The sequence below is a fragment of the Poecilia latipinna genome, unplaced genomic scaffold (genome assembly GCF_001443285.1).
Source record: "Poecilia latipinna isolate Pla-1442-1.1 unplaced genomic scaffold, P_latipinna-1.0 Scaffold436, whole genome shotgun sequence".
Lineage (NCBI taxonomy): Eukaryota > Metazoa > Chordata > Actinopteri > Cyprinodontiformes > Poeciliidae > Poecilia > Poecilia latipinna.
The window spans coordinates 134,802-161,590 of NW_015113052.1; the positions used below are offsets into that span (position 1 = coordinate 134,802).

Consider the following 26,789-nt stretch of genomic DNA (forward strand, 5'->3'; position numbering starts at 1 on the left):
TTTGTTTTTTTTGAATTTTTTTTTTTTTTTTTTTTTTCAGGTTTTTTTGTTTGAGCAAAAAAAAAAAAAAAAAAAAAAAAAAAAAAAAAAAAAAAGTCCATTCGCGACGATCCGAGTCGGCTGGGTTCGTTTCATTTGTCGTGCATTAGCCCGCAGGAGAAACAACGGGGTTGCCGTACTGGCCAGTGGGAGGGCGAGGCAGCGTGGACACGGAGGAAGGTCACCAGTTCATCATCGAGTTCCTGTTGAGGGTCATGAAGAACACCTGGCTACTCCCTCCCGAACGCACCGACGCAAAGAATACCTGGAAAACAGGTGGAGCAAAAAAAAAAAAAAAACTTAAACAAGAAGTTTAGATTGGGTTTTAAAAGCATTTAAAGGCATTAATGTAACCCACTTTTTTTTTTTTTGCATAGTTATGAAATGTTCACAGATACAAATCATTAAAATCATTCTCTGTCCTGACAACATGAAGCAGCCACCACCATGTTTCACCACAGGAAACATATTTGTTTCTTTCTGTCATAGATCCATCCTCTATCTGGAAATTGCTGTGTATTCACTGAAGTCACATTGCAATCAGTTGTCTTATGTGTAAAATGTAGCGTGAGAACAAAAAAAAATTAGATGGCTGAGAGGAGCTTATGTTATGTAGGAATTACCTTATCATTCCGCTCACACAGGAATTTAAGTCTCTGGGCTCTCTTGTGCATGAACACGCCGTCCAGATGACCCGTCTCAACGGAGCGGATCTCTATGGCTTTCTCGCCCCAGCCCATAATCTGATTCGAATGGATATAGGCTGGAAAAAGATGCAAAGTGTTTTTAGTTAAGTTAAACAATAAAACACAGTACAATTATTTCAGTTTGCAATGAACATTATGTGCAACAGTTAGAGGCGACTTTTGAGCAATCCTCGAAATCAAAGGTCGATTCCAAAGCAAATTCATAAACAAGCTTTTATGAAAAGATGCATATATTTAAAATGTTGTCAAGCAAGAAAAGCAAAGTCAAACAAAGCAGTGGACTCAGTCCTGTAAAGCTTCAATGTGAAAATCTGTGGCTTTAGCCAACATGTGTAATGTCCCTGGCTGCCACTTGAGGGCAGCAGAGCACAACAAAAAAAATCCACCATCTCAGCTCTAAAGTAACGTACGAGCAATCAAGATTCTTGAAGTCTTCCACTCGAAGCGGTCCATCCTTTGTCTAGATTTCATTTAACACACATACATGTGTAAATTTAAGAACTACCTACCAACAGAGGTAGGCATCTCCCCCCACTGTAGCACCACGTCCTTGGTGATGCGTCCATACGTGTTGACGTAGACCCCCTCGTCCTCGTAGCACAACAGCATCTCCATCCCATCAGTCTTAGGGAGCACAACGATGGCATGGGGCGTCACCTGACTCTGGATCTAAGATGAACGCAACCAAAAGCACGTAGGACTTCAGGGAGTGTGGTGAAGTTGATCACAATTGATTTGATGTTAGAGTATAACAGGCGTTAATGCATCTTTAGTTTTCTCTGCCTACATTCTGTAATCTGGAAAAGAGGAGCCAAGCGCAAAACAAGAGTCTGAACAACTAAAAGTTACACTTCAATGATGTTTCCTCAGATAATTTAGAGATTCTTGGCAATTACTATCTAATCTGTCACGTCTGACTTTATAAACGGGAAATAAAAAGTAATCTACGCTTGATGTTTTGAAGTTATTCTAGTTCTACACTTGACTGACTGAATTGGACTTGATGGATTACATATAACTAAGTATCATCATACCAATTCATGCTGTCGAATTTCTGTACCAAATATATTCCATATTCCATAAAAATTGTAATGAACTCATGCAGCCGAGTTCAAAATGAAGCACCGTTGGTGCATCTATTAAATACGGAGTACCACAGGGTTCTGTGTTTTTCTTTTTCTCCACATTTTCTTAAATATCTTTCCTTCTGTAAACAGTTCTTTCTGAAGTAATATTGTGCAACCTGACTTTTCTGTAAATAAAGTTAAATGCAAATGAGATGAAGGTTTAAAGATTTAGAAAATGTAAGAAACTTCTATGCCACCTTTTTTTTTTAGACTGCAGTTAAGAAAGTAGAAGTCTTGGTCCCTCTTTCATTCCTTAACTCCAACCCTTTCTATATCTCAAAAAAATATAGAAAATTATACAGAATGTTGGCAAGACATGTTACTTTAGCCTGCAGAAAATGATCACTCAAGATTTGCATTGTTACAAAAACCGCAAAAACATATCTCAACCCATAAAGCACCACTTTTACATAAGAGCTCAATTAGTTGAACTCGCTGCCACACTTCTGCTTTTTCTGCCAAAAGTAGGGAAGAGAAACTTGCCCACATGTGTCATAACATTAGTCGATAAAAAAAAAAAAAAGATGAAGGTTTTTCTTAGAGGAAGCATGATCTGAGCAACTGGAAACAATTTCACTTGACTAATTCTGAAACATGAGGATCATGTGATTAAACTTGCTTTAAACATTTTCGCTTGACAGCAAGAACATTTCCGAGAGCCTTGTGTCGTGCTTCATGGGTGAGACAAATCTATTCCAACGGGTTAATTTCTGACCAACTTTTGCGTTAATAGCTACACTAAGGACACACGTGATGTCGCTCTACGTTCAACGGGGGAACTTTTACTAAACACATCTACTGGTCTACACTAAAGAGCAGCGTGTCACCTTCATGTGTTTGGAACACTGGAGAGGAAGGAGAGAAAATGGACATTAAGAAATGAAAAACAAAAAAGGAAACAAAGAGAAAACCGCAAACATTCACATTCATGTTGACTTGAAAGGTTCGGGTAAGCGTACGCTAGCTGTTCTGGGTCTTTGAAAGATTAAGTCAGATCACTTCTGAAATAAATGCAGTTAAAGTATCTCCCTTTGACATCCATCAAATTCCCCCTCCCACTTACCCGAGATCAGGTTGTGGACATCCAAACAAGAGAGCCAAGCATCTCTCTCAACTCATTCCCAAGGTGTTTCTAAGCCACACTTGAAATCTTATTTGCCCTCTTCCATATTTATTCTGCTTTAGTTTACAACTTTTAATGCCTCGCCTGTGAGCTGCAGCTTTGAATCTTCTGCCCGGAAGCATTTTGGGTATTTGGTGAAACAAAGACACGGAAACCGAGTAAAGCACCAAATTTAAACTATTTGCAAGTATTTATAAGGATGCAGAGGCTGGCAAACAACATGTTAGCAATTTTGTAACCTTTTCAGAGTCTTCAAAGTGCATCATTTCATAGGCTTAATAAAACATGTAGACAGACCAAACTGGATTATTCTATAATGGAGTCTGTAGAATACTCCATTATAGAATACATTTCTTAAATGTTTATTCCATTTTTGAAATCACAAAAAGTGAAAATTTCAAGGCTTTTTGCATAAAGTAAATAAAAAAAAAAAAATGGAAGCCCTAACATTTCTGTTCTACTAAAACATTACCAAGTTAAGTGCGGTTGACGCGGTTGCGCTCATCTGCATTCGGTCTGATCTGGTTCGTTTCCGTCACATCGCTAAATGGAGCGTATGACTGAACTCCTTTTGAACTTAATGTTTGTTGCCTGTATAGTGAAAAACAATAAAACAGCTTTGCTGCAAAAACTGCTTCAGACAACTGATGCAGTGTTGTAGTTGATATAAACCCCGCCCCTCCCAAAGGGATCAATTCTATCTCTGTGGACTGCAGTACGATCGGTTCAATAATGCGTGCATTCTGTCTTCTTTACATGGTCGGTCCAAGCACCAGATTTAGCCAAACTAAAAATCAAACGGATGCAGAGCTGACATCAGTCCCTCAGTAAATTAATCAAAAAGGTCGTTTCAAGATTTCTTCGTACCGAGAAATCGAAAGCTCCCCGTCGGAGAACATGATTTACTCGGACGAAAAAGATAAGCGCACAGAGACGGCATTTTAAGCTTACATGCGAGGGGATGTAGATGTCGTAGGGATTGCCTGAGTCCACATCGATGACATGGAAGCCCACACAAGAGCCGTAGATAACCTTTAACCTCTGGCCTTCCTCCACTGTGAGGTCAACCAGCTGAGGACGGTGCTGCAGCTCGGTGAACGACTGAAAGGGAGGAAGAGAACAGTTGAGGAAAAGAGCATGAAAACCTTGATCGATGGAGCAAGAGTACAGTCAGGCTCCATGACGCATCGTTTTGCGGCATTAAAGACACGGCGCAATTTTCGTCAAAGTACTGTAACTTGGTTGCTATGTCAACGTCATTTCAGCTGGAGAAATTCGTCTGAGCCAAGAACCCTGAACATGAAGAAAGCTCTTTAAAGAGACTTTGAGTCGCCAAAACGTAACCTGCGTAGGTGTTAGGCGTTGGACCACCAGCAACTTTCCTGTGTGAAACGCGTACTAAGAATAGAAAGAATTTCCAGTAAAATCAGCTATCTGATATAAAAATAAACCGACGTAAAAAGTAAACGTATCACAGTGGTACAGGTGAATGACAAATTGATTTTTACACTCCCTTAGCGTCTGGTCAGTTGCTACGGTCAGAGATGTTTGCATATGCCATCAGTTAATCTGGATCTATGCTCGATGAGATTTGGCTGACAGCAGGGAAAATATTTACTCTCTTTACAACTTTAGCTTACTAACAAAACTTCGCTGTAAAAACTCCTGACCTATCTCTTCAAGCTGGTGCGCTTGGTGTGTTGCCGCCACCCTTGTATTTATTAATTAGAACATGTTGGTGCTCTACCTTAAAGGCCATGAACTTGTGGTAAGGTTTTGGTGCCCAGGCGTAGATTTCCACTGAGTTCTTAAGCGCAATCACCAGGAACTTGATTCTCTCATACTTTACTGGAAATGAGAAAAAAAAAAAATGAACACACGCATTTTTTTAAGATTCACATTTCGTAATGTTTAAAGAAATAACGCATTACTAGCGATTAAAAATCTGATCAAATTGTAAATATCAACTCATTCTTAATTAATAGCTTACCTGGTTAATAGGTTGAATGAATGAATGAATGAATGAAAAAAAAATCTAGCCATTTGTATTAATAAAAACAGCATCTCACCAACTTTATAATGCACACAGCCCTCCAGCTCCCCAACGGTGATCCAACCCTGTTTCTTCTCGACTTCTGGGTCGTTGTGTAATATTCTGTTCCTCAGCCAGGACAAATAGTAAACGCGCAGCTTATTCTTTTTCCCTGTGGAAGAGGAGAAACAAAGAAACAAACGCCTGATGTAAATTTCTGAAAAGAGGCGATCAGAGAAACACAGAAACGATAAAACACGTAATATTTACCAGAGATGGTGACTAAGACATTCAGACCCTCCAGCACATCCATCTGTAAAAACCGCCGTCTCGTAATCAGGTTGTAGACTTTGCCCTGCCCACTTCGGTCAAGCAGCATTAAACCATTTTCCGTCCCGACCAGCAGGTTCACACCTGAGCGAACACAAAGACAGAGGGTTGAATAAAAAAAAAAAAAGATATATATAAGGAGGGATTTGTTGATGCATTGGAGAAAATAAACCGTGTTCCTCCCCACCCCAGAGCGCGGCACACAGGATCTCCGAGTTGAAGCGCTTCTTGTACTTTCGGATCTCTGGCGTGTCGCTGTGAGGTCTGATGTTCGTGGGGTTCACGTTGACGACGGAGATCTTTCTGGCTTCGTTCAGTCGCGCCTGCTCCTGCCTCAGCAGCTCGTTGGCAAACATGGCTGGGACGGGGAGATCGGACAAGAGGTGAGGGTCAAACATTTCGACCGGCGCGGAGTCGCCGCAGCGAAAGCAAACGTCCGAAGCGTTTCGTCTACCTGCTGCCGAGCTCTCGTCGTTTTCGCTCGGGGAGGTCTGATAGACGCGCGGGTCCACAAAGGGAGTAAACGACGCTTTGGACCCACTCAGACCAAACTGCAAAGACACCAAACCTGACTGGTCAACAGTGGCCCACACTGATCGGCGATACGCACGGCTGAGTGTTCACGAGCACGGTGGTGGCGACGTGTTCGAGCCTGACCTCGGCCATGTCGCTCAGTTCCTGCAGAGCCGTGGTGGGTGTGGAGTTGGGAGAGTTGCTCTGCTGCACTAGGTCGGGCAGGTTGCCATGGTTACTGTGGTTGCTAAAACCATTGCTTTCGGAGTGGCCGCCTCTCCTCCTTTCCTCAGCCTGAGTGACACAAGCAGGAGATCGTTTGAGTCTTAAGTGAGCAGATTGTAGAAGATCGGTAACTGAGAGCGCGGCATAAACACAAACGCATTTTTACCCTGAGATACTTTTACATCTACCATTACTTTTCAAAAGTATGAAATTCCTTCAATGTTTTCACAGAAATTTTTTATTTGATTTATATGTGGCAGAGAAATGGGCAGCAGCATATAAACCATCTTACAAACTTGAGAATTATTGTGTGAATTTGTTCTCACTTTACCCCGTATTTCAATGCACCTAAAAATACAGTCCAGAGCAACCAAGTGTCTTTATAACTGTGTGAAATTTTACCTGAATATAGTTCTGCAACATATTGAATCAGTGAGTTTGGACACAATGATGCAGCATGTGTTTGAGATTGTACACCATAAAAAAAATTAAAAAAAAAAAACTATTAAAAAAAATGTAAAATTTAGAGCCAATTTGTGTTGATCTATGACAAACAAAATCTAAATAAAACTCTGCAAGGGCTTTGTGTATATTGTGTGTGTGCAGTGCTGAGGATGAGTGTTTTTGCGCGTTTTCACATTTATCACCTCTCTCATCATCAGAGTACTGTCCCTGGAGCTGTCATAGGAGTCTCCCAGAGCGTCCTCAGCCAGCCCTCCGTACGACTCAGAGCTGCCCTGGACTCCCGGCCTGCAGAGCAAACACAGACTCCATCACTTACCAACAATTTCTACTGAACCTGCGCCCACTTGGCACAGAGCAAACTCCGTGCATGCAAATATTTAATAGTAACAAAAACTGTTTATATATATATATATATATATATAAAGAGAGACAAATTAAACCAGAGAAGACGACTTACATGATGCGGGGGATGTCGCTAACGGCAACGGTCCCGTCGTGCCCCAACACCTCCCCGTCCTCGTCGCTGCTTTCCGAATCTTCGCTGGAGGATGAGTAGTCTGTGACCTTTATCACAACAGCAAGAATTAAAATCAATGAGAAACCCTGTCGCCTAGCGACGTACTTTAGATTAGATTAGATATTAGACCAAAACACAAAGAATCTTACATAAAAAATTATATATTTTAGGTGAGCAATTCCGTATCATTTAACGGGTTTCATTTGGAGATACATTTTGGTCCTGAAGTTTGTATTAAAGTTCTGTTTAAAGTTAAAGTTCTGTTTTCAAAAAATTTGGAAGGAAAAGGATGCAAGTCTAAACACTTACACTACAGGGACTGTGGCTATTGTATCTTTATAGTTCTTTGTCGTTTACTTTCTTCAAGTGCTTTTTCACATTCCTATTTTCTACACTGACTGGATTTAGCCTCAGATAAAACACTTTGTTCTGTTTTGAATTCCTCCCAAAGATGATATGAACTATAAGCGATTTCTCCTTTGCTTAGACCAGTGAAGCTGATCACTTAGAGCAGACACTGGGCTTTCCCTCCGGGTTTGTGACCGATGTAGCTTCTGATAGAAGAACGATAATGTAAGTAGGCAAGCAAGCAGCACCCTCCGATCTCATTTATAGGAACGCTACGACAGACATAAAGCAGATCTGATGTTAAAGTGCCCTAAAACCTCCATCCTTTCTACAGAAGACTCCTTAAGTGTCAAAAACAAGCCCAGTTGTCGTGCAAGGGTTAATAAGAGAACGACCTTAATTCTCATTTCATTTGGCAATCTTTCCAAATGAGTGTACAGGTTCAGTCATATATTCAAATGATTGTTATATCTCTTTGGCACCCCCTGTAATGGTTTGTAAATGACCTTAAAGCTAATTATGCTTTTATTGAAGTAGCATAATCTCACAGAGATGTATTCTAAGAGAACCCAGTTTTTAATTTTAAGACATTCATTCAGTGAGAAAAATAAAATAAAAACAAGTTTAAGAACCAATTTCTTAAAAAAATTCTATAAGTGCCACAAACATTGGTACTCCTGCTGTGAGAACTTTGTATAATATCCTTCAGCTGTCAAGAAAGCACTAGTCTTCAGTTCTCCCATCCTTCTATAGGATTTAGCCCTCAATGCATGAAAAGTGGGATAAGGTAAACCTGTAGAAGAATGCTGATTGTATTTAGAGCACCATTAAAGCATTTTTATTTTTTTTTTGTCACACACTTTCTATTAAACTGCTGAAAGCCCACCAAAGTGTTTGCGTAGCTGAAAAGTAAGATCTTAGTCCTGAGGAGACAGAAAAGTCTTTTTTCCTGTCATCACCTTTAAGCCTGAGAGAAACTGAAAGTCATAGATTGCTAATTAAAGTGAATTCAAAGTCCATACGCACCCCAGATGAGTCAACCACATTTGTTTGACCAGAATTTTAGGGAAGTGCAATTAAGTAATTAAAACAGAAACAGGATGGCTTAAAATCCTGTGCTGTCTGTTAGCTCTAATCCTCTTTTTAAACCGCAGAAAGTCAACAGAATATCACAAGCTAAAACAAACAAAAAAAAATTTGCAAATATATTTTACTTATCGGTTTCTGTAAAATGTCGGCGTACCTTGACCGGAGGCCGACTTCCTTCCTCTACCCTCAGTTCTCTAAGTTCCTTAGCCAGTGCGCTTAAGTCCTTTAACAGAGGAACAGAAGAGAAGACGCATACAAAATCCTTTAGTCATTTTTTTTTCTCTACCATTCACCAAAAAGTTTGAAGAAAGGCAGAGGGTAAATCACATAAGAGGGTTCAGCAGCATGGCAGGAGGACAATAAATGTGCCGTCACCCACACGCAGCCAGGCCTGCAAACGTGTGGAACAAGAGTGCTGATTTGACCGATTTCACGTTAGCTCACTAATTTCGACACAACTTCTTGAGCTTTTCACAATCAGCACTTTTATTCGCTCAAGAAGAAGAGAGAGACACACAACGGCTTCAGGGCTGATGCTCCGTAAGAGGGCAGCATCTCTCGGCCTCTCTCTCCCTCTCTCTCTGGCCATCATCCACATGCCAACCAACCCGAGGGGTCAAGCCGATGGATCGGACCAATCATGCAAACAGAGGTGAGGTGGACTGCTTACCAGCTCCTCCTGACCAGTTACCACGACAACAAAGAAACAGGAAAGAAAGATTCAGAGGTTGATCAGATGCTCGGCAGCTCATCTTTTACCCCCGTTTCCCACCTTGGATGCATCCACACAAGTCATGCATGTATGCAACTCGCTCCAGAACCCGCCCACATATACTCTCTTAGGTGTGTGTGTGTGTGTGTGTGTGTGTGTGTGTCAACGCACACACGCACCGGCATTGCCAAAGCACCCTGGATTTTCAGAGTTGGAGGGAGAAACGCTTGACTTCCTGAGACCAACTAACTTCACCATGCTAGGAGAGGATGAGGAAGTCTCACGATTTCGGCTAAAGATAACCGGGATTAAAAGAAGAAGAAAAAAAAAGAAGAGAGGGGGACTCGGTTGTCACTAACCTCATCTATGGCTTTCTTATAGCTCTGAAGAATAGCAAAGAGATAGAGGAGCACAGACAGAAAGAGAAGAGCAGGTGAACGGTAGAAAAAATGGAGGAGGAGACGAGTAAAAGCTTCCGAGAGAGGAGATGGAAAATGACTTTGTGTGTGTGTGGGTCTGTTTCCTGCTGGACTCACTGCAGGTCTGCTGGGTCTGGCTGATTCCCGGCCTTCCTCCTGTTTGGGCTTGACCTCTTCGTTGGCTCCGAGAAGAGTTCCGACCTGCTTGGTCTGGCCTATAAAACCCACAAAAAAAACGAGCTTAAACATCAGCTTACATTAAAGGGTTTTGTTGCAAAGAATTTAGAAGTAAGCTATTGTTGAGAAAAAAATTAAAAAATATATCTTCTATGGTTTTTTGAGAAACTGAGAATTAGACTTGTTGAGGGTTTCTTTCAACAATAGCTTTCCTCTCGCCGTTCTTCCATAAAGACCAGATTTAGGAAACGCACAACTAAAAGATGTCCTGTGGACAATTACTCCTTGGCTACTTCCTGCCCTCTTCTCTTTTTCAGAAATGTTCTCTTTTACAGGCTGTAGGTTTACATCAGAGGTTTGCAGCATTTACAACCCAGAGGTCATTCCTGTCCTTCGGCTTGCTGAATAAAATGTGTTGAAATCCATAAAAGCTACATGACCCTTCGAAAACAGAGAGCTTCTCGATTTTACAAATACTAACAGTAAAAAAATTATCTAGTTTTTATTTTAGGTGTCCGAAAATAATAAACTCAAAATTCTACCAGAGAGAACAAACACAATTCTTAAATTTCAAAAGCAGCAGTTTTTGATTTGGAGACTCAAACAGTCTGAACAAACAAAACAAAATAAAGAAATCATGGCACCATAAATGTTCACTGGACTTACACTACTTTAAATAACAAAATTAATTAAAATATATATTTTTTGTTTTTCTTTGATCAGCAGAAGACAGAAAAAAAATTTAAAAATCCTGGTACATATTTGATTTTACAACAGGTGAAACTGCTCTGCACAAGGCTCTGTATCAGCTTAACTATTCTGATTACCAGGACCTCGTCATTGATTTCATTCTTGCAAATGTTTTCTTTTTTTGAATTAATTTATTTATTTATTTACCAAGCTGCCCCACAGTTCTTCAAGCTTGCATGTTGTTACAAAACGCAGCGACTTATCTGTGCTTCGTCTTATCACCGCCTCTGTGGCAGACGGAGATCTGAGCATGCTGTGTTCAAACCGTCCTTCTGGCCCTCTGTTTGACACGTCCCCCTGTATCTCCCTCACTCATTTCCTGCCCCGTATCTCTCCGTAGGCCGTGAGTAACACAGGACACATCAGACAAAGCTGATCGGAGCACAGCCGCAACCGACAACATCCTGCTGAAAGCCTCTGAGAGTTAAGTGGATGTTTTGTTTTCCGTCTGCGTTTTCACAAGAAGCCTTTCGCCCCCGCCAGATTTTCTGCGACCCTCGCCGTGCAGCGCAGATGTGTGCTTGTATGTCTGCTCCTTTTAAATACCTTTCCTCTCGGACGAGCCTCCCTGAGACGAAGGAGAAGACGACGATGACGAGTTCGAGGACGTTCTTTGCAGCATGGCATCGAGGGAAAGCTCCGAGCGGCGCAGATCCGGATTACTGGAAACAAGGAAGGAAGCCGCACGATTGCTTTGTTTCAAACTCAACATCATCAGAGAGAAAAGGTTAAAAAAAACCCCGAATAAAGTCAATGAGGTTTGGTGGGTCTCCTTGTCTGATTTCTACCTGATTAGAAGGAACATATTAGCTCTTTTCACACGGTAAATATTTTTTTTTGGGGGGGTAGCTAAGCCAGTTTTCTGTTTCGGTCTTTACCTGGCCCGTATGAACTGCGAACCGGAGCGAGGGCCCAGACCCACACCACCATTTGGAGAATTCTTTCTAACAAGGGCTGGAGAGATGGAGGTTGTCCTCTGGGGAACCTGGACAAATAAAACCACACACACACAAAAAAAAAAAAAAAAACATCACGAGATGCGACAATATCGCTTCTTCTACTGGACAGAGGTTGTAGAAGAATGTTTTCACACTTTTTCCACATTATAAATAAACACAAACTCCACATGTTTTATGGGACTTTTATCGACATGATGTAAGGTATAATTTTTAAACATGGTAAAAGAAAAAAGTATTACAAGTACAAAGCAAAAAGGCCTTTGTAACTAAACCATCAAAAGTTAATACATTACAGAACATCCTTTCACTTTACATCTGCAATATTTAAGATGCCTGCTTGCTTTCCACGCCTCCCTCCTGAAGAAAAGCATCTTCACAGCAAGCAAGCTGCCATTTCACCCTAGGGACAGTGTGTGTATGAGTGTGTGCGTGCGTGCGTGCGTGCGTGCAGGCAGCTGCATTTACTCCAAGGAAAAGAAGGCCGAATACAAATACTTGCATGCTTTAAATCTTTATCCTAAAAAAATTTCTACTTTGTGTTGGTCTGTAACATTCAAAAGTTTTTATTTTAATATAAAGGCTATATGTAGGTAGCCACCCGGGGCGGGCCAAGAGGTTAGGGATGGAAAAATGCCATATTCAGAATTGATCCATTTAAAATATTAGTCATTTTTGCATTTAAAAAACTACTATGCACGTGTGAAACACCGTAGTCATGCTGAATCAGGCAGTCTAGTCCAAGGCTCTGAGATGACAATTCATTCACAAATTGCCATTGATAATATATTTCAAAAAAGACTTTAAGTTTAAAACAAATGCGAGAAAGATGGTAGAATGTGAATCTGTTGTCAGGAATAGGATAGTCTGTCTTTTCATCACTGCTGCTGCAGTCTTTGCTTTTAAGTACAGAAACAAAAAAAAAAAGGGAGGGGTGAAACATAAGTTAAACAAGAAAAAACACAATTCAAATAAATCAGTACTTCGCAAAATTATAAACAAGAATCAGTTATTTTCAGCCTTTAGTAAATAAGGATTACCAACCCTGGGGGGGATGTCCTCTTCCCTCAGCCAAGCGGTCCTGTCTCGATCTCGTTCCTCCCTGCTGCTGGTGTGCTGCTGGGGTTCTGGGGTGTCAGAGCTGGGGTCCGAGTTCTGACGGGGCGTCTCGGGCTTCGGCGACGCCACGCCAGCCCCCTCGCTCTGAGCCGAGCCCGTCTGGTCTTGGAGAGACGGGGAGCCGGACATGGAGCCGGAGTGGGCCTTCGCGGGAATGAGATGGGCCATCTGAGGCGAAGTCGATGAACGGAGCGATCGACGGAAAACATGCCAGTAGGAGAAGGTTAACGAGGTGGATGGAAGGAAAGAATAGCAGCAGAATGTAAGTGTACGAAAATGGATTGAAATGGTATTGAATTGAGGCATGGAAAAAAAAAGAGAAAATGGGGGCGGGGAGGGCAGAAGAAGAAGACAGAAACGTTAGACAAATTACTAAATTAGATGTTGCACAAAGCTTTCAAGGAAATAATGCAAACAGGGAGCAGCAAGGTGTGTAATAATTTGTACGCGAGCACATGAAACATTTATATGACTCTTTCTGCTCACACGCACACAGTCACACACACCTGTGGTTCAATGGAGCGGTGGATGGGAGGGATGCGGGTGGGCTGCATGCCTCCGCTGCTGAACGACTCGGAGCGGGGAGGGAGGGAAGGGTCGGAGATGCGGTGGGACACTTTGTGCTGCAGCGCTGGCGAGCTCTGCCTGTTCATCTTAGATCGCTCCTCCACCTGAGACAGGCCACATACCACAGTCACTCGCAGCACAATCAATCACCATGCTTCACCCACCGCTGTCTGTCACCCACCCGTCTCCCCATGCACCACCTCTGTAAGCCACGAGACGCTCTTAAAATCCTTCGGTTTTTAAAGGGACGGCATCCAGAAGGTGGGGAACTCAGCCTGGTTTTTCTGGTCGTTAATTACATATCTCGCACACTATGCCTCCAGGGGATTCTTTGCAAGACTTGTTTTCCTTGCCGTGCCTGCCTTAATGTCATAACATCGGAGCAGATTTTAATCTCAACCAGAGTTCCACAGAAACACTTGTTAAAAGTTATGCAAGAGCTAAACTGACAGCAGGAATGTGACCAATGTGTCACCTTCTTGTTTGGATCTCAATCAAAGCCAACTGCCAAACCTAATTTTATTTTTCATATACTCTCCAATGGGCATGAGTCTACTTTCCAGGATCAAATGTTTGAAAAATGTTAAAACTTTATGTTACAGTTGTGTCGTGGAAGCCAAAAAAAAAAAAAAAAAGAGCACCATCCATCACTCTTTTTAAGCTAACACTATTTTAAAATTACAACTAGCGTGACAACTTGCAAAAAAGCCAAATGGAGCACTAACTACCACTTTTATACATACAGCATCCAAGCTACCAGTATCAAACCGCAAGCTAGGCTGATAGCCAATGGATAGCTAATAGAAGCTAGCCACAGCCTCACACCAAATCTCACTTCACTGGAAGTCAGGCTTGATTGAAAGCTAATTATATCCATATAATTTGTTACCATGTTTAGATATTTCAATTGAAAATTTAAATCCAATCCAATTTAAATTCTTAATGGAAAAAAAAACAAAACAAACAAACAAAAAAAACAAAAAACAAAAAAAAGATCTATCCCCATAATGAATCGACTGCATAAGAAAATTCTTCAGATTGTTTCCAATCTTGGCTTTGCTTCAGCCTCTCATCCTGAGCAAACACAGGCCGCATGCGTCTCGCCCCACATAAGAGCCGAGGAGTAAAAGAGTCTTGTGGCTGACAGAAAAGGTCAACAGTGATCCCCACTCTCCTTTAGCGAGCTTCGTATTCAAACCATGATAAAGAATTCGAATTTGTGGAGGAGCAAGGGTCACAAATGCAAATCCATTTATCAGTACTCTAAGTTTCTAAAAATGTTAAAAAAAAAAGAAAGAAATGAAAGTATATTTAGATACACTACATATCTGTGTGAAAAAGGCAGAAAGCTCCTCTGAGCAGTGTAATCAGATTAGCAGATTATCTGCTGCGCTGCAAGAGAGTCTCCAGGGAAAGCTCCCAGCTGCCAAAATCACACCCGGCTACTCCAAACGGTCGACTCTACAGCAGGTTAAAGGCTGAGTCATGGCTCGGCGGGGCATAGTTTCAAAACCTTATAGGTAAAAACACATGTGGAGAGAAATCGATCCCTTTCTGAGGCTTTTTGAAATTTCACACACAGTTTTATTCACAACAAATGATTAAAAACAGTTATTAGACTTTTTCCTTAAATTGTTTCCAGGTGCTTTTTTGATGCAGTTAGTTGAGAAGTCAACAAATTCAGAAATGGTCCACTTGTGTGTGATGTGATCTCAGAATAAATGCAGCTGTTCTGCAGGTTTATAAAATATGCAAGTGCATACCAGCCGTTTTCACATTTTTGTTTGTCGAAACAAGATACAACCATATTATATTTTCATCTTCACAGTTATGAGAGAATTTGTTTTTGTTTAGCCTTTATAAAATCCACCCCAAAAATACGCCGAGGTTTGTGATTGTAACCTGACCAATTTTGAAAAAGTTACACCAATAAGTTTTCAAGGCAACTATGCCGAGCTGTGTCATTTCTCAAGCCAGCTTAAGGGAGTTGGCTATAAGGAAGTAGATGCCCTTTGCCATCTCTCGAGGCGGAACAGCTGCCGCAAATGCAGGTAGCTGTTGGTGTGACAAGTCATTATGAAGCTAATAAAAGAAACAACGTTCAACAGTGGAAAAAGGGACACTGGAAAGAAGTCAGTGTTCCTGCTTGTCTTTGAAAACGACAAGCAGTGGAGGTTAGTGTAAGGTTGACTGTCCTACAAGAAACCGAGAAATTGCTGTTAGTAGAACAAGAAACAAGCTTTTGAGTAACTCCGCTAAACTCTTTACCCAAAAACTTCTTCCTTCTTCGAAAGAAAACAAAGGGTATTAATTCTGGACACTGCTGAAACCGAATAAGAAACCACCAAGAAAGGACGGAGAATGGGCTTGTGAAGGATCTGTTCGATTCTGTTCTACAGAGCAAGTCCACCACCAATTGGCCTGCACCAGTCACCAAAGTGGAACCAGTTTAAGTGCTTTACTGACCTAAAAAACATACTGGGATGGGTGGGAGTTCCTGATGACATCGTGCCCAAATGTGTGTGTGAAGAGGCTCAGTGTGGTGAACTTTTGTGATGGGGGGATGAAGGTGAAAGGGGGATAGTAGGGTAGAGCGTAAAAGCTAGTTAGAGATCGGGTCGATGTCAGCCTGCATCTTAAATTCTGCATCTCGCCTCTAAAGCTCAGGTCCAGTTTAGAGCACTTTATTTTTTAAATATAAAATATATACAGCGTATTTACATTATTTTACACGTTGCCTGCACATTTCTCTTGGACTTCTACCTTTGGGAAGAATGGTCAGCCTTAGAGAATTCAGAGAGCGCGTTTGGAAATTTGAATTTTAAGAAACGAGAGAGGTTAAATCGAGAAAACGTCCGTGTGGTGTGAAACGACAGCAACATTAAAGGGTCAAGGAATACATAAAATTAATCACGTAAAACAGAAATAAAAACGTGAGTGAGTGAGTGAGTGAGTGAGTGAGTGAGTGAGTGAGTGAGTGAGTGAGTGAGTGAGTGAGTGAGTGAGTGAGTGAGTGAGTGAGTGATGTAATCGACATGCATTTTGGAGCAAGGTACTCCAAGGTACCCTGCTCTAAGTTTTCCTAAGTTGACGGGCCTAATTGGGACTCCCAAAGGTGAACTTTGGGGAAGTGCTTTTAGGAGAGCGATTTCCACCTAGAATGTTTGTAATGGCTTTACCGAAGCTTGTGTCCTTAGGAGACGAGGGATTTGTTTTGTGGTGCATAACGTCTCCAGGAGATGGACTCCTGGACCGTGATTTCGGGGAGAAAGGTGAGTGACAAGGGGAGTTTTGTTTCGATGTGCGAGGAGAGAGGCCTAGCCAAGAAAATGGCGACAACGGAGAAGAGACTTTCAACTGTTCGGTGGAGCGACAACGAGGCAGATTATTGTCTAACTCGAGAAACTGCCCAGGGACAATGAGGTGATTGCCACTGGTGAATTCGGTGGAGTACGAGTTTCTTTTTCTGTCAAAATTTAAAAAGCCGTGTCCAGGGAAAGAACGCGAAAGGGGATCTACTTCTTCACTGTCCTGGGAAACCAAGCGTGCTCTCAAATTCTCGTGGCTGACAGCATTCTTCAGATTTCTTGCTAAGGGGTTTGAATTGGCATTTTGGTGTGGTTTCAAGTGTTGCAGGTTGGAAAAATCGTTCTGCCAGCGCTGCTGCGAATTGCCTGAGGACATGCCAGATGCATTTGTCAGGTGGAAAGGCTGTGAACTGCTTTCAGAGTCTACTTCTATATCTAGTCTACGGCAAGGTGAGTGAACTCTCCGAACGGGGCGCGAACTAACCGATAGGCACGAGTTAGAAGAGGCTCCAGACTGTGGAGTCTGAGTCTGTCCCAAAGCCTGGGTAGGAGGCTCAAGAGCTCTAATATTTGATTCTGCAGATCCAAGTGTCTCTTTGGGCAGTTGCCTGGCTCCCCCCATCTGATTTTCTAAAGGCCCTTTGCCAGCACTGTGTGCTACTGACATACATATTTTCGGGTGCTGTGGAGTTTGGGACAGTCCTGAAGCCTTTGAGTCTGCAAAATTAGCCCGATCATTGGGTGCCTGCTTGAGTTTCCCTCTTGGATTCTCGAAGGCCCCATTGCCAGCATTGTTCTTAATTTGGTTCTTAATCTGGTTCTGATTTGTGACCCGTTTATCTTGGGGTATCCAGTCAGCTGCTGAAACACATATTTCGGGGATCTTCTTGTGGGCTCTTCTAATGGGTTTTTCAGAGACCCTGGGTTCTCCGAACGATTGACTTCTTTGTGCTTTTTGAGGGGCTTTGTTTTCCCTAGAGGGCAGATTTTTAAGTGCTTGTGCAGATGGTTTACCAGGAGCATTTGGCTGCTTCTGGACCTAGGAGTCAAAGTCAAAGTCAAAGCACAGTCAGTAGGAGTACAACAAGCATTTTTTTTCTTTTTTTTTTTTTTTATCACGGCAACATTTATTTTGTAACATGAAACGTATGATTAGACAAGTCTCCGGGATAAACCATCATCATCATCTTACTTCATGTCATAAACACATAAAGAACCACTTTCTAAATCCTGCATTCCTGGTTTCCGCTTACCTCCTTAGCCCAGGTGGGCTTGTCATTAGGATGACTGGCATCCTTGAAGTGGTACAGCGGTTTCTTTTCCGCTTGCCTCCCCTCCTGCTGCTGCTGCTGCTGCTGCTGTTGCAGAGACACCAGGTAGGCTCTCTCCTGCTGGAGCTTCATCTGCAGGAGTTCCGCCTGTCGCTGCTCTATGATCTGCTTACGCTTGTACTCCTAATGAAAGAAAGAAACGGGGACGAATGAAAGACGTGGTATGTTGCTGAAGGGCTAAAAGACAAGGTGGTGGGTTGGTGACAGAGTCACAACACAACAAAATGTCTGGAAATGAGGAATATAGAATGAAGCAGGCTGGGCTACTTGCAACGTCCGCATTTACACTGGCTGTCAGAAGTTCACATATGCTAATCACTGGTATGAATCTCATTGAACTGCATGTTAATTTAATGTTTGGGTCCCAAACTCGGCCTGGGGTCTCTCGGCATTGAGTATGCATAACCGGCTCGTGCGTGCGTTCTGTCTGGCTACTCCGTCTTCCTCCCGTAGTCCAAAAACACGACTGTTCGGCTAACTGCTTATTTGAAGATGACCCCTAAGTATGAGTCTGCTTGCGTGGTTGTTTGTCTCTCTGCAGAGTGAACCCTGCCTTTTGCCCAATCACCATCGAAGAAAGGAACCCGTCTACCCCTAAACGTAAACGCAACGCCATCAGCAATTGAGACGATGCCAAGCATGAAATAAACCACTGGTCCAAAATCAGCACCTTCAAGCAACAGTGAAATGAGGCACACATTGAGCTGTTTACCCAAAAATTAGAAGAATCATGCTTGGTGTGAGGAAATCAAAGACTGCACAAGTTGTCAAGCAAGGTGGTTGACAAGCATCTGTTTTATTGGCAGTGGTATCCAAAACTGCGCGAAACACTAAAATAACAGCTGCCTGTCAAATCAGCAGCCAGATGGTTGATAAAGAAACACACCTTCTGGATATTCTGCCAAGAAAATGACCCCAGAATTTACATCTAATCTAGCAGGATGTGTTGATGAATCATTTTGAACCTGTGTAGTTTTCAGAAAATTACACACATGGTTCAAATGTTGCATTAATAGCCCAATGTCTGACATCCATGCCTATAATGAGCATACGCCAACTTCTGACCAACATTGTAGTTTTTTTATCTGAAATTTCCAATGTGTTTGAGGTAATTAAAGACAATTTTTATCAGTCTGAAACATTTTTTTTACAATTTAGAATGAATAGAAGAAGCCAGAAAAGCAAACAAGAGAGAGTTTTGCAGTGGAACAGGAAGCAGTCCGACTACTGACAGCATAAACATAATAAAAGTTGAGATTCTAGTGCAGGGGTGGCCAAGTCCAGTCCTCGAGAGCTACCATCCTGCAAGTTTTAGAAGTATCCTTACTCCAACAGACCGGGATCAGCTCTACAGAGGCCTGATAACGAGCCAGTCATTTGATTCAGGTGTGTTGAAGCAGGGATGCATCTAAAACTGGCAGGATGGTGGCTCTCGAGGACTGGACTTGGCCACCCCTGTGGGATCATAGTTCTGGCTTGTGGAGTTCATGCTGGTAGGATCTCAGAACCTCTTTTTTCCTCAAAAATACAGAACAGCACATGTAGTTCAATTAAAGGTAAAGATATCAAGTGCTGTACAAGAATATTCCGTTCTGTGTACTTCCTTTGGGGTAATCCGTCGAGATCCAACCAACTTATCACACATAAACATGCAACAGTTGATTTCAGTAACTCCAAAAGCAAGAATTCACATTGGTTCACACACATTTGAAGCTAATGAGCTCAGGGGCTCAGAGTGAGGTTTCCCTCACAGTCAGTTTGCTGCGTTCAGCTGTCACCCTGGGTGCATGCAGCGGGGATGGAGATCACACGCCACAGATGAGGAGCCTTAATGGAGGGACTATAGTTTACCAGCAATAATGCCTGTTCTTGTAGGAGCTGCTGCTGGAGAATCTCTAACTGTCTCTGTTCCTCCTCCAGCTGTCTACGGATATACTCCTGAGCAGCATGTCGGCACAGAGAGAAAGACAGAAATTGAAAATCTGGAGAGAGAGAGAAAAAAAAAACTCACACAGACGGAGCAGGAAGGACCGGGACAGGGAAAGAGAGAGAGAGAGAGAGAGAGAGAGAGAGAGAAAGAGAATCTCCTGAGTTGGCGTTCGGAGGAGAGATGAGATAAGAGCAGGTCCGGATCAAGTAAAGACGATGATGTCTTCAAACACCTGCAATAACGATGCTCAAAAAAAAAAAAAAAAAGCCGACAACAGATAAAGGGAGATACAGTTTCAAAGCAGAAAGGACATGAAAGAGAGCAGGAAAGTAATAAAGACAAAATAGAAAGATACACAGAAAATGATTTAAAAAGGAAGTTACACTTCACAGAAAGGACAGGAAAAAGAGCCACATGCAGCTCTGGAAAAAGTGAAGAGTCCTCTGCACTGAACCCCATTGGAAACTTCCTGGTTATTCCACAAAAATATTGATTTCTGAACTGAGTTAAAACATTATTATTGTTGTTTCTAAATGAACATTAACTTGTTTTCTTTGGATTATTTGAGATCTGAAAGCTCTGCATCTTTTTCATTATTTTGGCCATTTCTCATTTTATGCAAATAAAGACAAACATTTTTCTTGGAATTTCAGAGACACGTTGTCAGTGCTTCATAGAATAAAAGAACAATGTTCATTTTACTCAAACATTTACCTATAGAGAGTAAAATCAGAGAACCTGATCGTTTTAAGTGATCTGTTAATTTTTTCCAGAGCTGCATATGCAGTACCTAGCAAAAAAACATTCAAAACTTTTTACATGATCACCACAAACTTCAATGTATTTTATTATGATTCCATGAGACAGACCAACACAAAGTAATGCAAAATTGTAAATTTATTTATGTTTTTGTAAAAAATACCCCCCAAAATAACTGACATACAAAATGTGTTTAGGTCCCCTATTATGCATAACCCATAAATTAAACCAAGCCATTTATCTTTATGGATGAGTTAAAATAAAGCTATAATAAGTCCTGTTTGTCACAAACCAGGTGATCTAGAGTGTGAAAAAAAAAAAAAAACTTGTGCATCACCCAATTCCCATTGTAAAGTACGGTGGTATTATGCTGTGGGACAATATATTTTCTTATTTCTTAATGCAGAAATGTGAGTCACATGTGATAAGGAGTTGGACGTAAGTAAATGCAAAGCAATCCAAAAAGATAAAGATGTAAATATATGCAATTCCTCAACATAAGCATCACACTTCACAATTATACACTACTTTGTGTTGATCTGTCGCAAAAGTTAATACACTGGAGTTTGGCATTGCTACTTGATATGTATCTGTGCTTTTCCAAAATTTTGCACATCTGATATAAGCAGAAGAGAAGCCTCTTGGTGTAGAAGCGTGGTATCTGCTGCTTCCAAAACCTCAAGACGGCAAACACAAGACCTTCAAATCCACAAAATCGAGCAAGCTGGAAGTCAGAAAAGAATCCATTATTAAAAATGTGAACCTGTTCTCTGGCCGCTTGCCTCCTCTCGTCCTCCCTTCGGATCTTCTCCTGTTCCTCAAACCTTTTCCTCAGCTCACGCTCCCGCTGCTGCTGCTGTTGACGCAGAACAGAGTCACGTGAAGGTTCACATAAAGAACTTTGGGTTCTGTACAGAGTTTTAAAAAAATATTTTCTAAACAAAAATCCCAAAATCCTAGCCAAGAAAAGCTACAAAACGACATCCCACCCTTCTGCTGTCAAAGTTTCTATACAGCTTCTGTTGACGCATTTTACATTTCATCTAAAAATATGTAATGGTGAAATTTCCAATGAATTTATAGCAAATAGTTCTAGTTTGCAGGCTCCATATCAAAAGCCGGAAACAGAAAGGGAGGAAGGAATCAAGGAAGCAAGGAAAGAAAGAAAGAGAAAAAGATAGAAAGTAAAGACACTAAGAAAAGAAGAAAGGATGCAAGGAAAGAACAGAAATAGGACAGAACGGAGTACACCAGGAAGGAAGGACACAACATTTTGACAGAAACTCATTTTGTTTTTCCCTTCTAATCCGCAGCTGCAAAAAAAATTGAAATAAAATCATTAACATTTTCCAGAAACCAAAGGAACCCCGTGCCTTAACAGAAGCTCCAACAATAGATTAAAGTTGGAGTTGTGATCTTTAGGGGCTCTCACACACTGGTGCCCTGGGAGGAATCCACAGAGAGCACAGAGATTAAAGGCTGAGGACTTATCCTCCCATAAGCCTGCTCTCTGGAACTAAAGGAGGGACGCTGGCGGGGAAAAAGCCCGCGTGTGAATTTTTCTGCTCTTTTTCCTTCCCTCAACCGAATCGGCTAATTTGCAATACTCAGGACAGGAACAAAGGAGTTTATTTCCAGCACGCTTCAGCTTGAGGGATCAAAGGAGTGATGCGCCTTCGCCGCAGACGAACGCAACCGAGTCGCCCTCTCGTCCCAGTCCGTCTTACCTCCTCCAGCCGCCGCCTCTGCTCCTTCTGCTCCTCGATGCGCTTCTGCCGCTCGGCCAGCAGCAAGCGCTTGTGCTCGTCGTTCTGCTTCTGCTCCAGCTGCTGCCGCCGCTGCGCCTCCGAGCGCTCCTTGTTGGCCTGCTGGAGGCGCAAGAAGTCTCGCCTCAAGGTCGACTCCCCCGGGATGTTGATGATGGAGCTGGGGGTGAGACGGCATCGTTTTGAGAGTCAGTGGAAAGAGATCCCGAGTGTGCGGAGGGGTGAGGCCGCGCAGATGGTTTTGTAAGTGTGTGGATTTGAGGAAAAAAGGCTGACCTTGGTTCGCCTTTGTCCCTCTCTTCGTCTTCCTCTTCGCTGCCGCTGTACTCGTACTCCGTCTCGTCTTATGAGAGAAAAGAAAAAGCGGTGTGTGAGAAAAATCGAACATGGTATTCACTTTCAGTGATTTTTTTTTGGGGGGGGGCGGGATTTTAGATAACAGGGTTGACACGTGGAAGGGAATAACTGTGGAGTAGAAGATTTTTTTTTTTTCTAGACTTTCGAAAGGTTGACCAGGAAGCAGATCGCTGAGTTTCCAGGCTCTTCTTCTCTGCAACTAAAACGTATAAATGGATCGAAAGGACAACGTATTCTTGTATTTAAATTGGATTTTGTATTGCGAACTGTCGTCGCACGAAGGAGCGGAAATGAATTTTTACATGTAAAAAAAACTAGAAAGTGTGGCAAGCATTTGTATCCACACCCCCACGCACTGTGATACCTCTAAATAAAGATCCACCAATTGTCTTTAGAAGTCGTCTAATTCATAACTTCACAATTGTATCTCAGTACAAATACTAAGATTGCTGAATTTAATGTAGAAATTGATTGCAGACATCAAAAGCGTGAATGGATTAAGTCAGACGAGTCAGAGATGCTTGAAAGGTTTAAAGTGGTGCATTAATCAGAGATGCAGCCAAAACAGACGACGGCCACTCTGGAAGCTCCCGGCACAAAGGATCACAATTCATGCATGAAAGGGTTAAAATTACCCAAAGTAAACCAACTGAATTCAATAGAGAAACTTCAGCGAGACTTGAAAAGTGGAGTTCTGACTGAGCTGGAGATATTTTGCAAAAAAGAAACAAACATTTCAGGGACATACAGATTAGTGACGAGAAAAATTTATGAATTTCCCTCCATTTCACAACGATGCTCTACTCTGTGCTGGTAAAAAAAAAACAAGTTAAAGTTTGAGGCTATAATATTACCAAACCACGAAAATCTGAAGGGGTTTGAACTACAAGAAGGTGAGAAAATGTAATAAACAGCAAGAGAGGAAACCCATTTCGTTTCGTGTCGTAGACGTTCCACTTGAATCCCCCCGGCTCATTACCGGCGTCGGCATTCCCACATTCTCATTTGTCTCCGAGGCACTTGTCTTTCTTTTTTTTTTTTTTTTTTACTGAGCTCCTTTGAATAAGAGCGCAAATTGAAGTTTTAACGGGTGCAGCGAGGTGGAGAACATTAGCCGGAGAGCCCCTTCAGTCCAAAGGGGGCTTTAAGGCATAAACGCTCGTCAAAAGTGCCGAGCTCTTCCTCGCTACAGATCCACATGTGCCTGTTCTCGGGGTGCGACGGTGCGTCGGCTGGAGACGTTTACGGACTGAAACAGCGGCAGGATGGTTTTATACGAAACCCCCAGTGGAACGCTGCTCCTCGAGGCGGTTAAGGTGGGGCTGTTCTCTGCGTTGAGCTTATGTAAGATTAGCTTCACACACATATCTGTGACTTTCACCTCTTGCTGCCAACTGAAGTGCGATGGGACTGTGTGCGAGGCTATAATTGGACTTCTTAAGAACAACTCGTGTTGTTTTTGATGAATGTCTAAGCTCATTGTGCTCTTGGAATGCGTTTCCCTCTGGCAAAGTGTTCGGCATGCTGGCAGTCACCTCGTCAAAACAAACGATAAAAAAAAACTGATGTTGAATCTGCCACATATAAACACAACTTCTTGCAGTGATCCACGCAGATTTATGAGTTGCATTTAAAATTCTAGTGACCTATGAAGATTGTATCTGTACCATCAGCAAAAAAAAAAAAAAACAGTTAAACACGTTTGACTGTTTGAGCTACAGAATGCGATTCACTCAATGATTGTTTCATTGGTAGAGCCGCGCCTCTGATCTGTCTGGAGCTTGTATGTCTCTAAATGAGTCCACAATGCACACACCAGTAAAATGAGAAAGAAAATGAATGGAAAAAGTTGAAATTGTCTGTACATTTTCTGTAATCCACAACAAAATGCGCCACTAATGCGGTTCTGGCAACAAGTTATTCATACCTCTGACGGATTTAGATTGGAAAAGCGTTTGTTAAGTTTGTTTCTGATTGGAAATGAGACAGATTTGCCTTGAAAGACTGCAAAAATTAAGAAAGCATTTTTTTTAAATTACACTACATCACATGCAACTGCACTACAGCGGTCAGACCGCCTGTTTAAATGCCGACCAGCTTTACTGCCCGTTTCCACTGGTATTTTCATTTTTCTTTGTAGTTGGAGAGTCTCCGAACCATCATCCTAATCTTTAGCTACTGGGTTCCAATCAGGACTCTCTGGCTGAGTTCATGCAAAATGTAAATATTACCACCAGTGAAAAGAAACATGTTGGTAAAGTAAAAAAAAAAAATCTATCACTCCACGGGGAGGAGAGTTTAATCTCATAGATTAGGAGGATGCTAACCAACTAAAACGCACCAATAACCAACACCGATGAAATGTCCAGCCAGAATGTCGCCGCTGACGGCGGTTGCTCAAAAACTCACAAAAATGAAAAAGGAGGACTCGAATGCATCATTTACGGCCCCGTATTAATGAAACATTCATGCTCTTGATGTCTGCAATCAATTCCTAGCCAGCGCTATAATTCTCTTTTAAATGTCGCCCACCTCCAGCCTCTTACAACATTTGAATCCCAACTACTTTGGTGACGCGTCTAGACATTACTGCGCGAGTCGTTCCTCACCCCTCTCTCCCCTCTTCTTCTTCGTGCGGTCGATGTGGTCCTTCAGCTGGATGCGGAGGTGTCTCTCGTTGGGAAGCTCGGTGATGAAGGGATGCAGGAGGAGCTGCTCTGTGCTGGGCCTGTGGCTGTGGCTCTTCACCAGAGTGCTTTCAATGAACGACTGGAACTTCTTTGACCTAAAAAAATCCAACACATCCAAGTCAGAACTGAAAATCTAACTAATTTCTGGTGACATATATATAATCCTCACTCACCATTTCTTTGATTTGAGTCTGGGGGCTGGGTTGCGTGGAATGAGGAAAAGGGCTCTCATTGGGTGCATATCACACAGCGCTAAGGAGGCAAACGATGGGGAATATTAAGCGTGACTTAATTATAGCAGATGTTATCACGATGCACATGAAAAGCCAACAGGCATGCATAAGCTATTGATACAAAGAGCCAATTCATTTTACCCAAATCACATGCTAGTCTATGCATTCTTTTATAAATCGAATGTAGAATCCACAGTAGCATTAAGTCTCCTAGCATCTCTACACATTTTTAATTTGTTTGACTCATCGAGTTGAAAAATACAGCGAAGCGTTTATTATGAGGTGCATCACTGGCTTTGCTCGACACGATAGCTGCTGCTTGCTGTATTTTAAGTCTGCCGAACCCCCAGGGGACCTGGGTGTTGCCTGTCAATAAAAAAAAAGTTTTATGTCTTTGTAATGATATTCACGTTGAAGGAGAGGCTGCTCCTGTAGCTCCCGCTCACGTGATCTGCTCTCGGCTTTCGGTGTTGCTCCGTAGAGAGCAGCTGAAACACCATTTGTTAAAGGATGTGGTGCTCAAAGGAAAGCAATGAAGCAGGAGAGTTACTTCTTCTACAGGTCGCGTCTCTGCACTGTTAACTAGGAGCCGCGCTGCCAACATTATCAGTGGATCACATTGGATCGGAGAGGAAATGTGCCGCCGTTAAGACTTGCACTATATTTCTTTTTTCCCCATCATAACCAGAGAAACATTTACTTCAAAACAGCCATTAATTCACCGAGTGTCTAATTCTGGATTTCCCTCGAGCCTTAAATCAAACATATATCTGACAATTACCAAAAACAAACAAAATCGTATTCATTACTTAATGTTTAAGCTGACAGACTTGGAATCATCTCACAAAGTGTGCAGAAATGAGAAGTTATTATGGGTTTTTTTTCCCCCGCCAATACATTCATTTGATAGAAACTGACTGGTAAATCAGTACAAAAAGTACAAAGTGACGTCTAACCCTCATACCAGTATTCTGTTATTCTCCATTATGTGCGTCTACGAATAAAAGTCAAAATAATGAATGAATGTTTTTAGATGACAAGTTTATTATAGATGTATAGCAGTATAATTAAAAAAAATACATAATATTCACTGAATAATATTTTAGCAGGTGTGAGCTATTTTGTTGCAAAAAAAAAAAAAAAAAAAAAAAAAAAAAAAAATGATTTTTTTCATCTTTTTTTTAATCTTTCCCTCCTCAA

At 41.9% G+C, this 26,789-nt stretch overlaps 1 protein-coding gene across 19 annotated transcripts in view; it reads right to left on the bottom strand.

Moving 5' to 3' along the window:
- Window positions 1-73: 73 nt before the first annotated feature.
- The window catches only part of tnika (TRAF2 and NCK interacting kinase a), a 72,591-nt gene continuing 45,875 nt past the window's right edge, over window positions 74-26,789 (bottom strand). The window contains exons 9-37 of one of the 19 annotated variants that reach the window (XM_015038264.1): window positions 25,530-25,608; window positions 25,276-25,451; window positions 22,586-22,652; window positions 22,271-22,469; window positions 21,307-21,399; window positions 19,706-19,792; window positions 17,777-17,977; window positions 17,008-17,562; window positions 13,155-13,319; window positions 12,574-12,816; window positions 11,452-11,558; window positions 11,120-11,235; window positions 9,764-9,861; window positions 9,587-9,610; window positions 9,186-9,194; window positions 8,670-8,738; window positions 7,019-7,125; window positions 6,744-6,846; window positions 6,016-6,165; window positions 5,813-5,909; window positions 5,546-5,716; window positions 5,299-5,442; window positions 5,066-5,200; window positions 4,744-4,844; window positions 3,948-4,097; window positions 2,701-2,718; window positions 1,256-1,415; window positions 663-802; window positions 74-304 (exon numbers count right to left, since the gene is read on the bottom strand). In XM_015038264.1, coding sequence (XP_014893750.1) covers window positions 221-304; window positions 663-802; window positions 1,256-1,415; window positions 2,701-2,718; window positions 3,948-4,097; window positions 4,744-4,844; window positions 5,066-5,200; window positions 5,299-5,442; window positions 5,546-5,716; window positions 5,813-5,909; window positions 6,016-6,165; window positions 6,744-6,846; window positions 7,019-7,125; window positions 8,670-8,738; window positions 9,186-9,194; window positions 9,587-9,610; window positions 9,764-9,861; window positions 11,120-11,235; window positions 11,452-11,558; window positions 12,574-12,816; window positions 13,155-13,319; window positions 17,008-17,562; window positions 17,777-17,977; window positions 19,706-19,792; window positions 21,307-21,399; window positions 22,271-22,469; window positions 22,586-22,652; window positions 25,276-25,451; window positions 25,530-25,608 — 3,848 coding nt within the window. In that variant the 3' untranslated portion in view covers window positions 74-220. The remainder of the gene's footprint in view (window positions 305-662; window positions 803-1,255; window positions 1,416-2,700; window positions 2,719-3,947; window positions 4,098-4,743; window positions 4,845-5,065; window positions 5,201-5,298; window positions 5,443-5,545; window positions 5,717-5,812; window positions 5,910-6,015; window positions 6,166-6,743; window positions 6,847-7,018; window positions 7,126-8,669; window positions 8,739-9,185; window positions 9,195-9,586; window positions 9,611-9,763; window positions 9,862-11,119; window positions 11,236-11,451; window positions 11,559-12,573; window positions 12,817-13,154; window positions 13,320-17,007; window positions 17,563-17,776; window positions 17,978-19,705; window positions 19,793-21,306; window positions 21,400-22,270; window positions 22,470-22,585; window positions 22,653-25,275; window positions 25,452-25,529; window positions 25,609-26,789) is intronic. The other 18 variants (XM_015038270.1, XM_015038267.1, XM_015038265.1 and 15 more) reach the window with 18 other exon arrangements.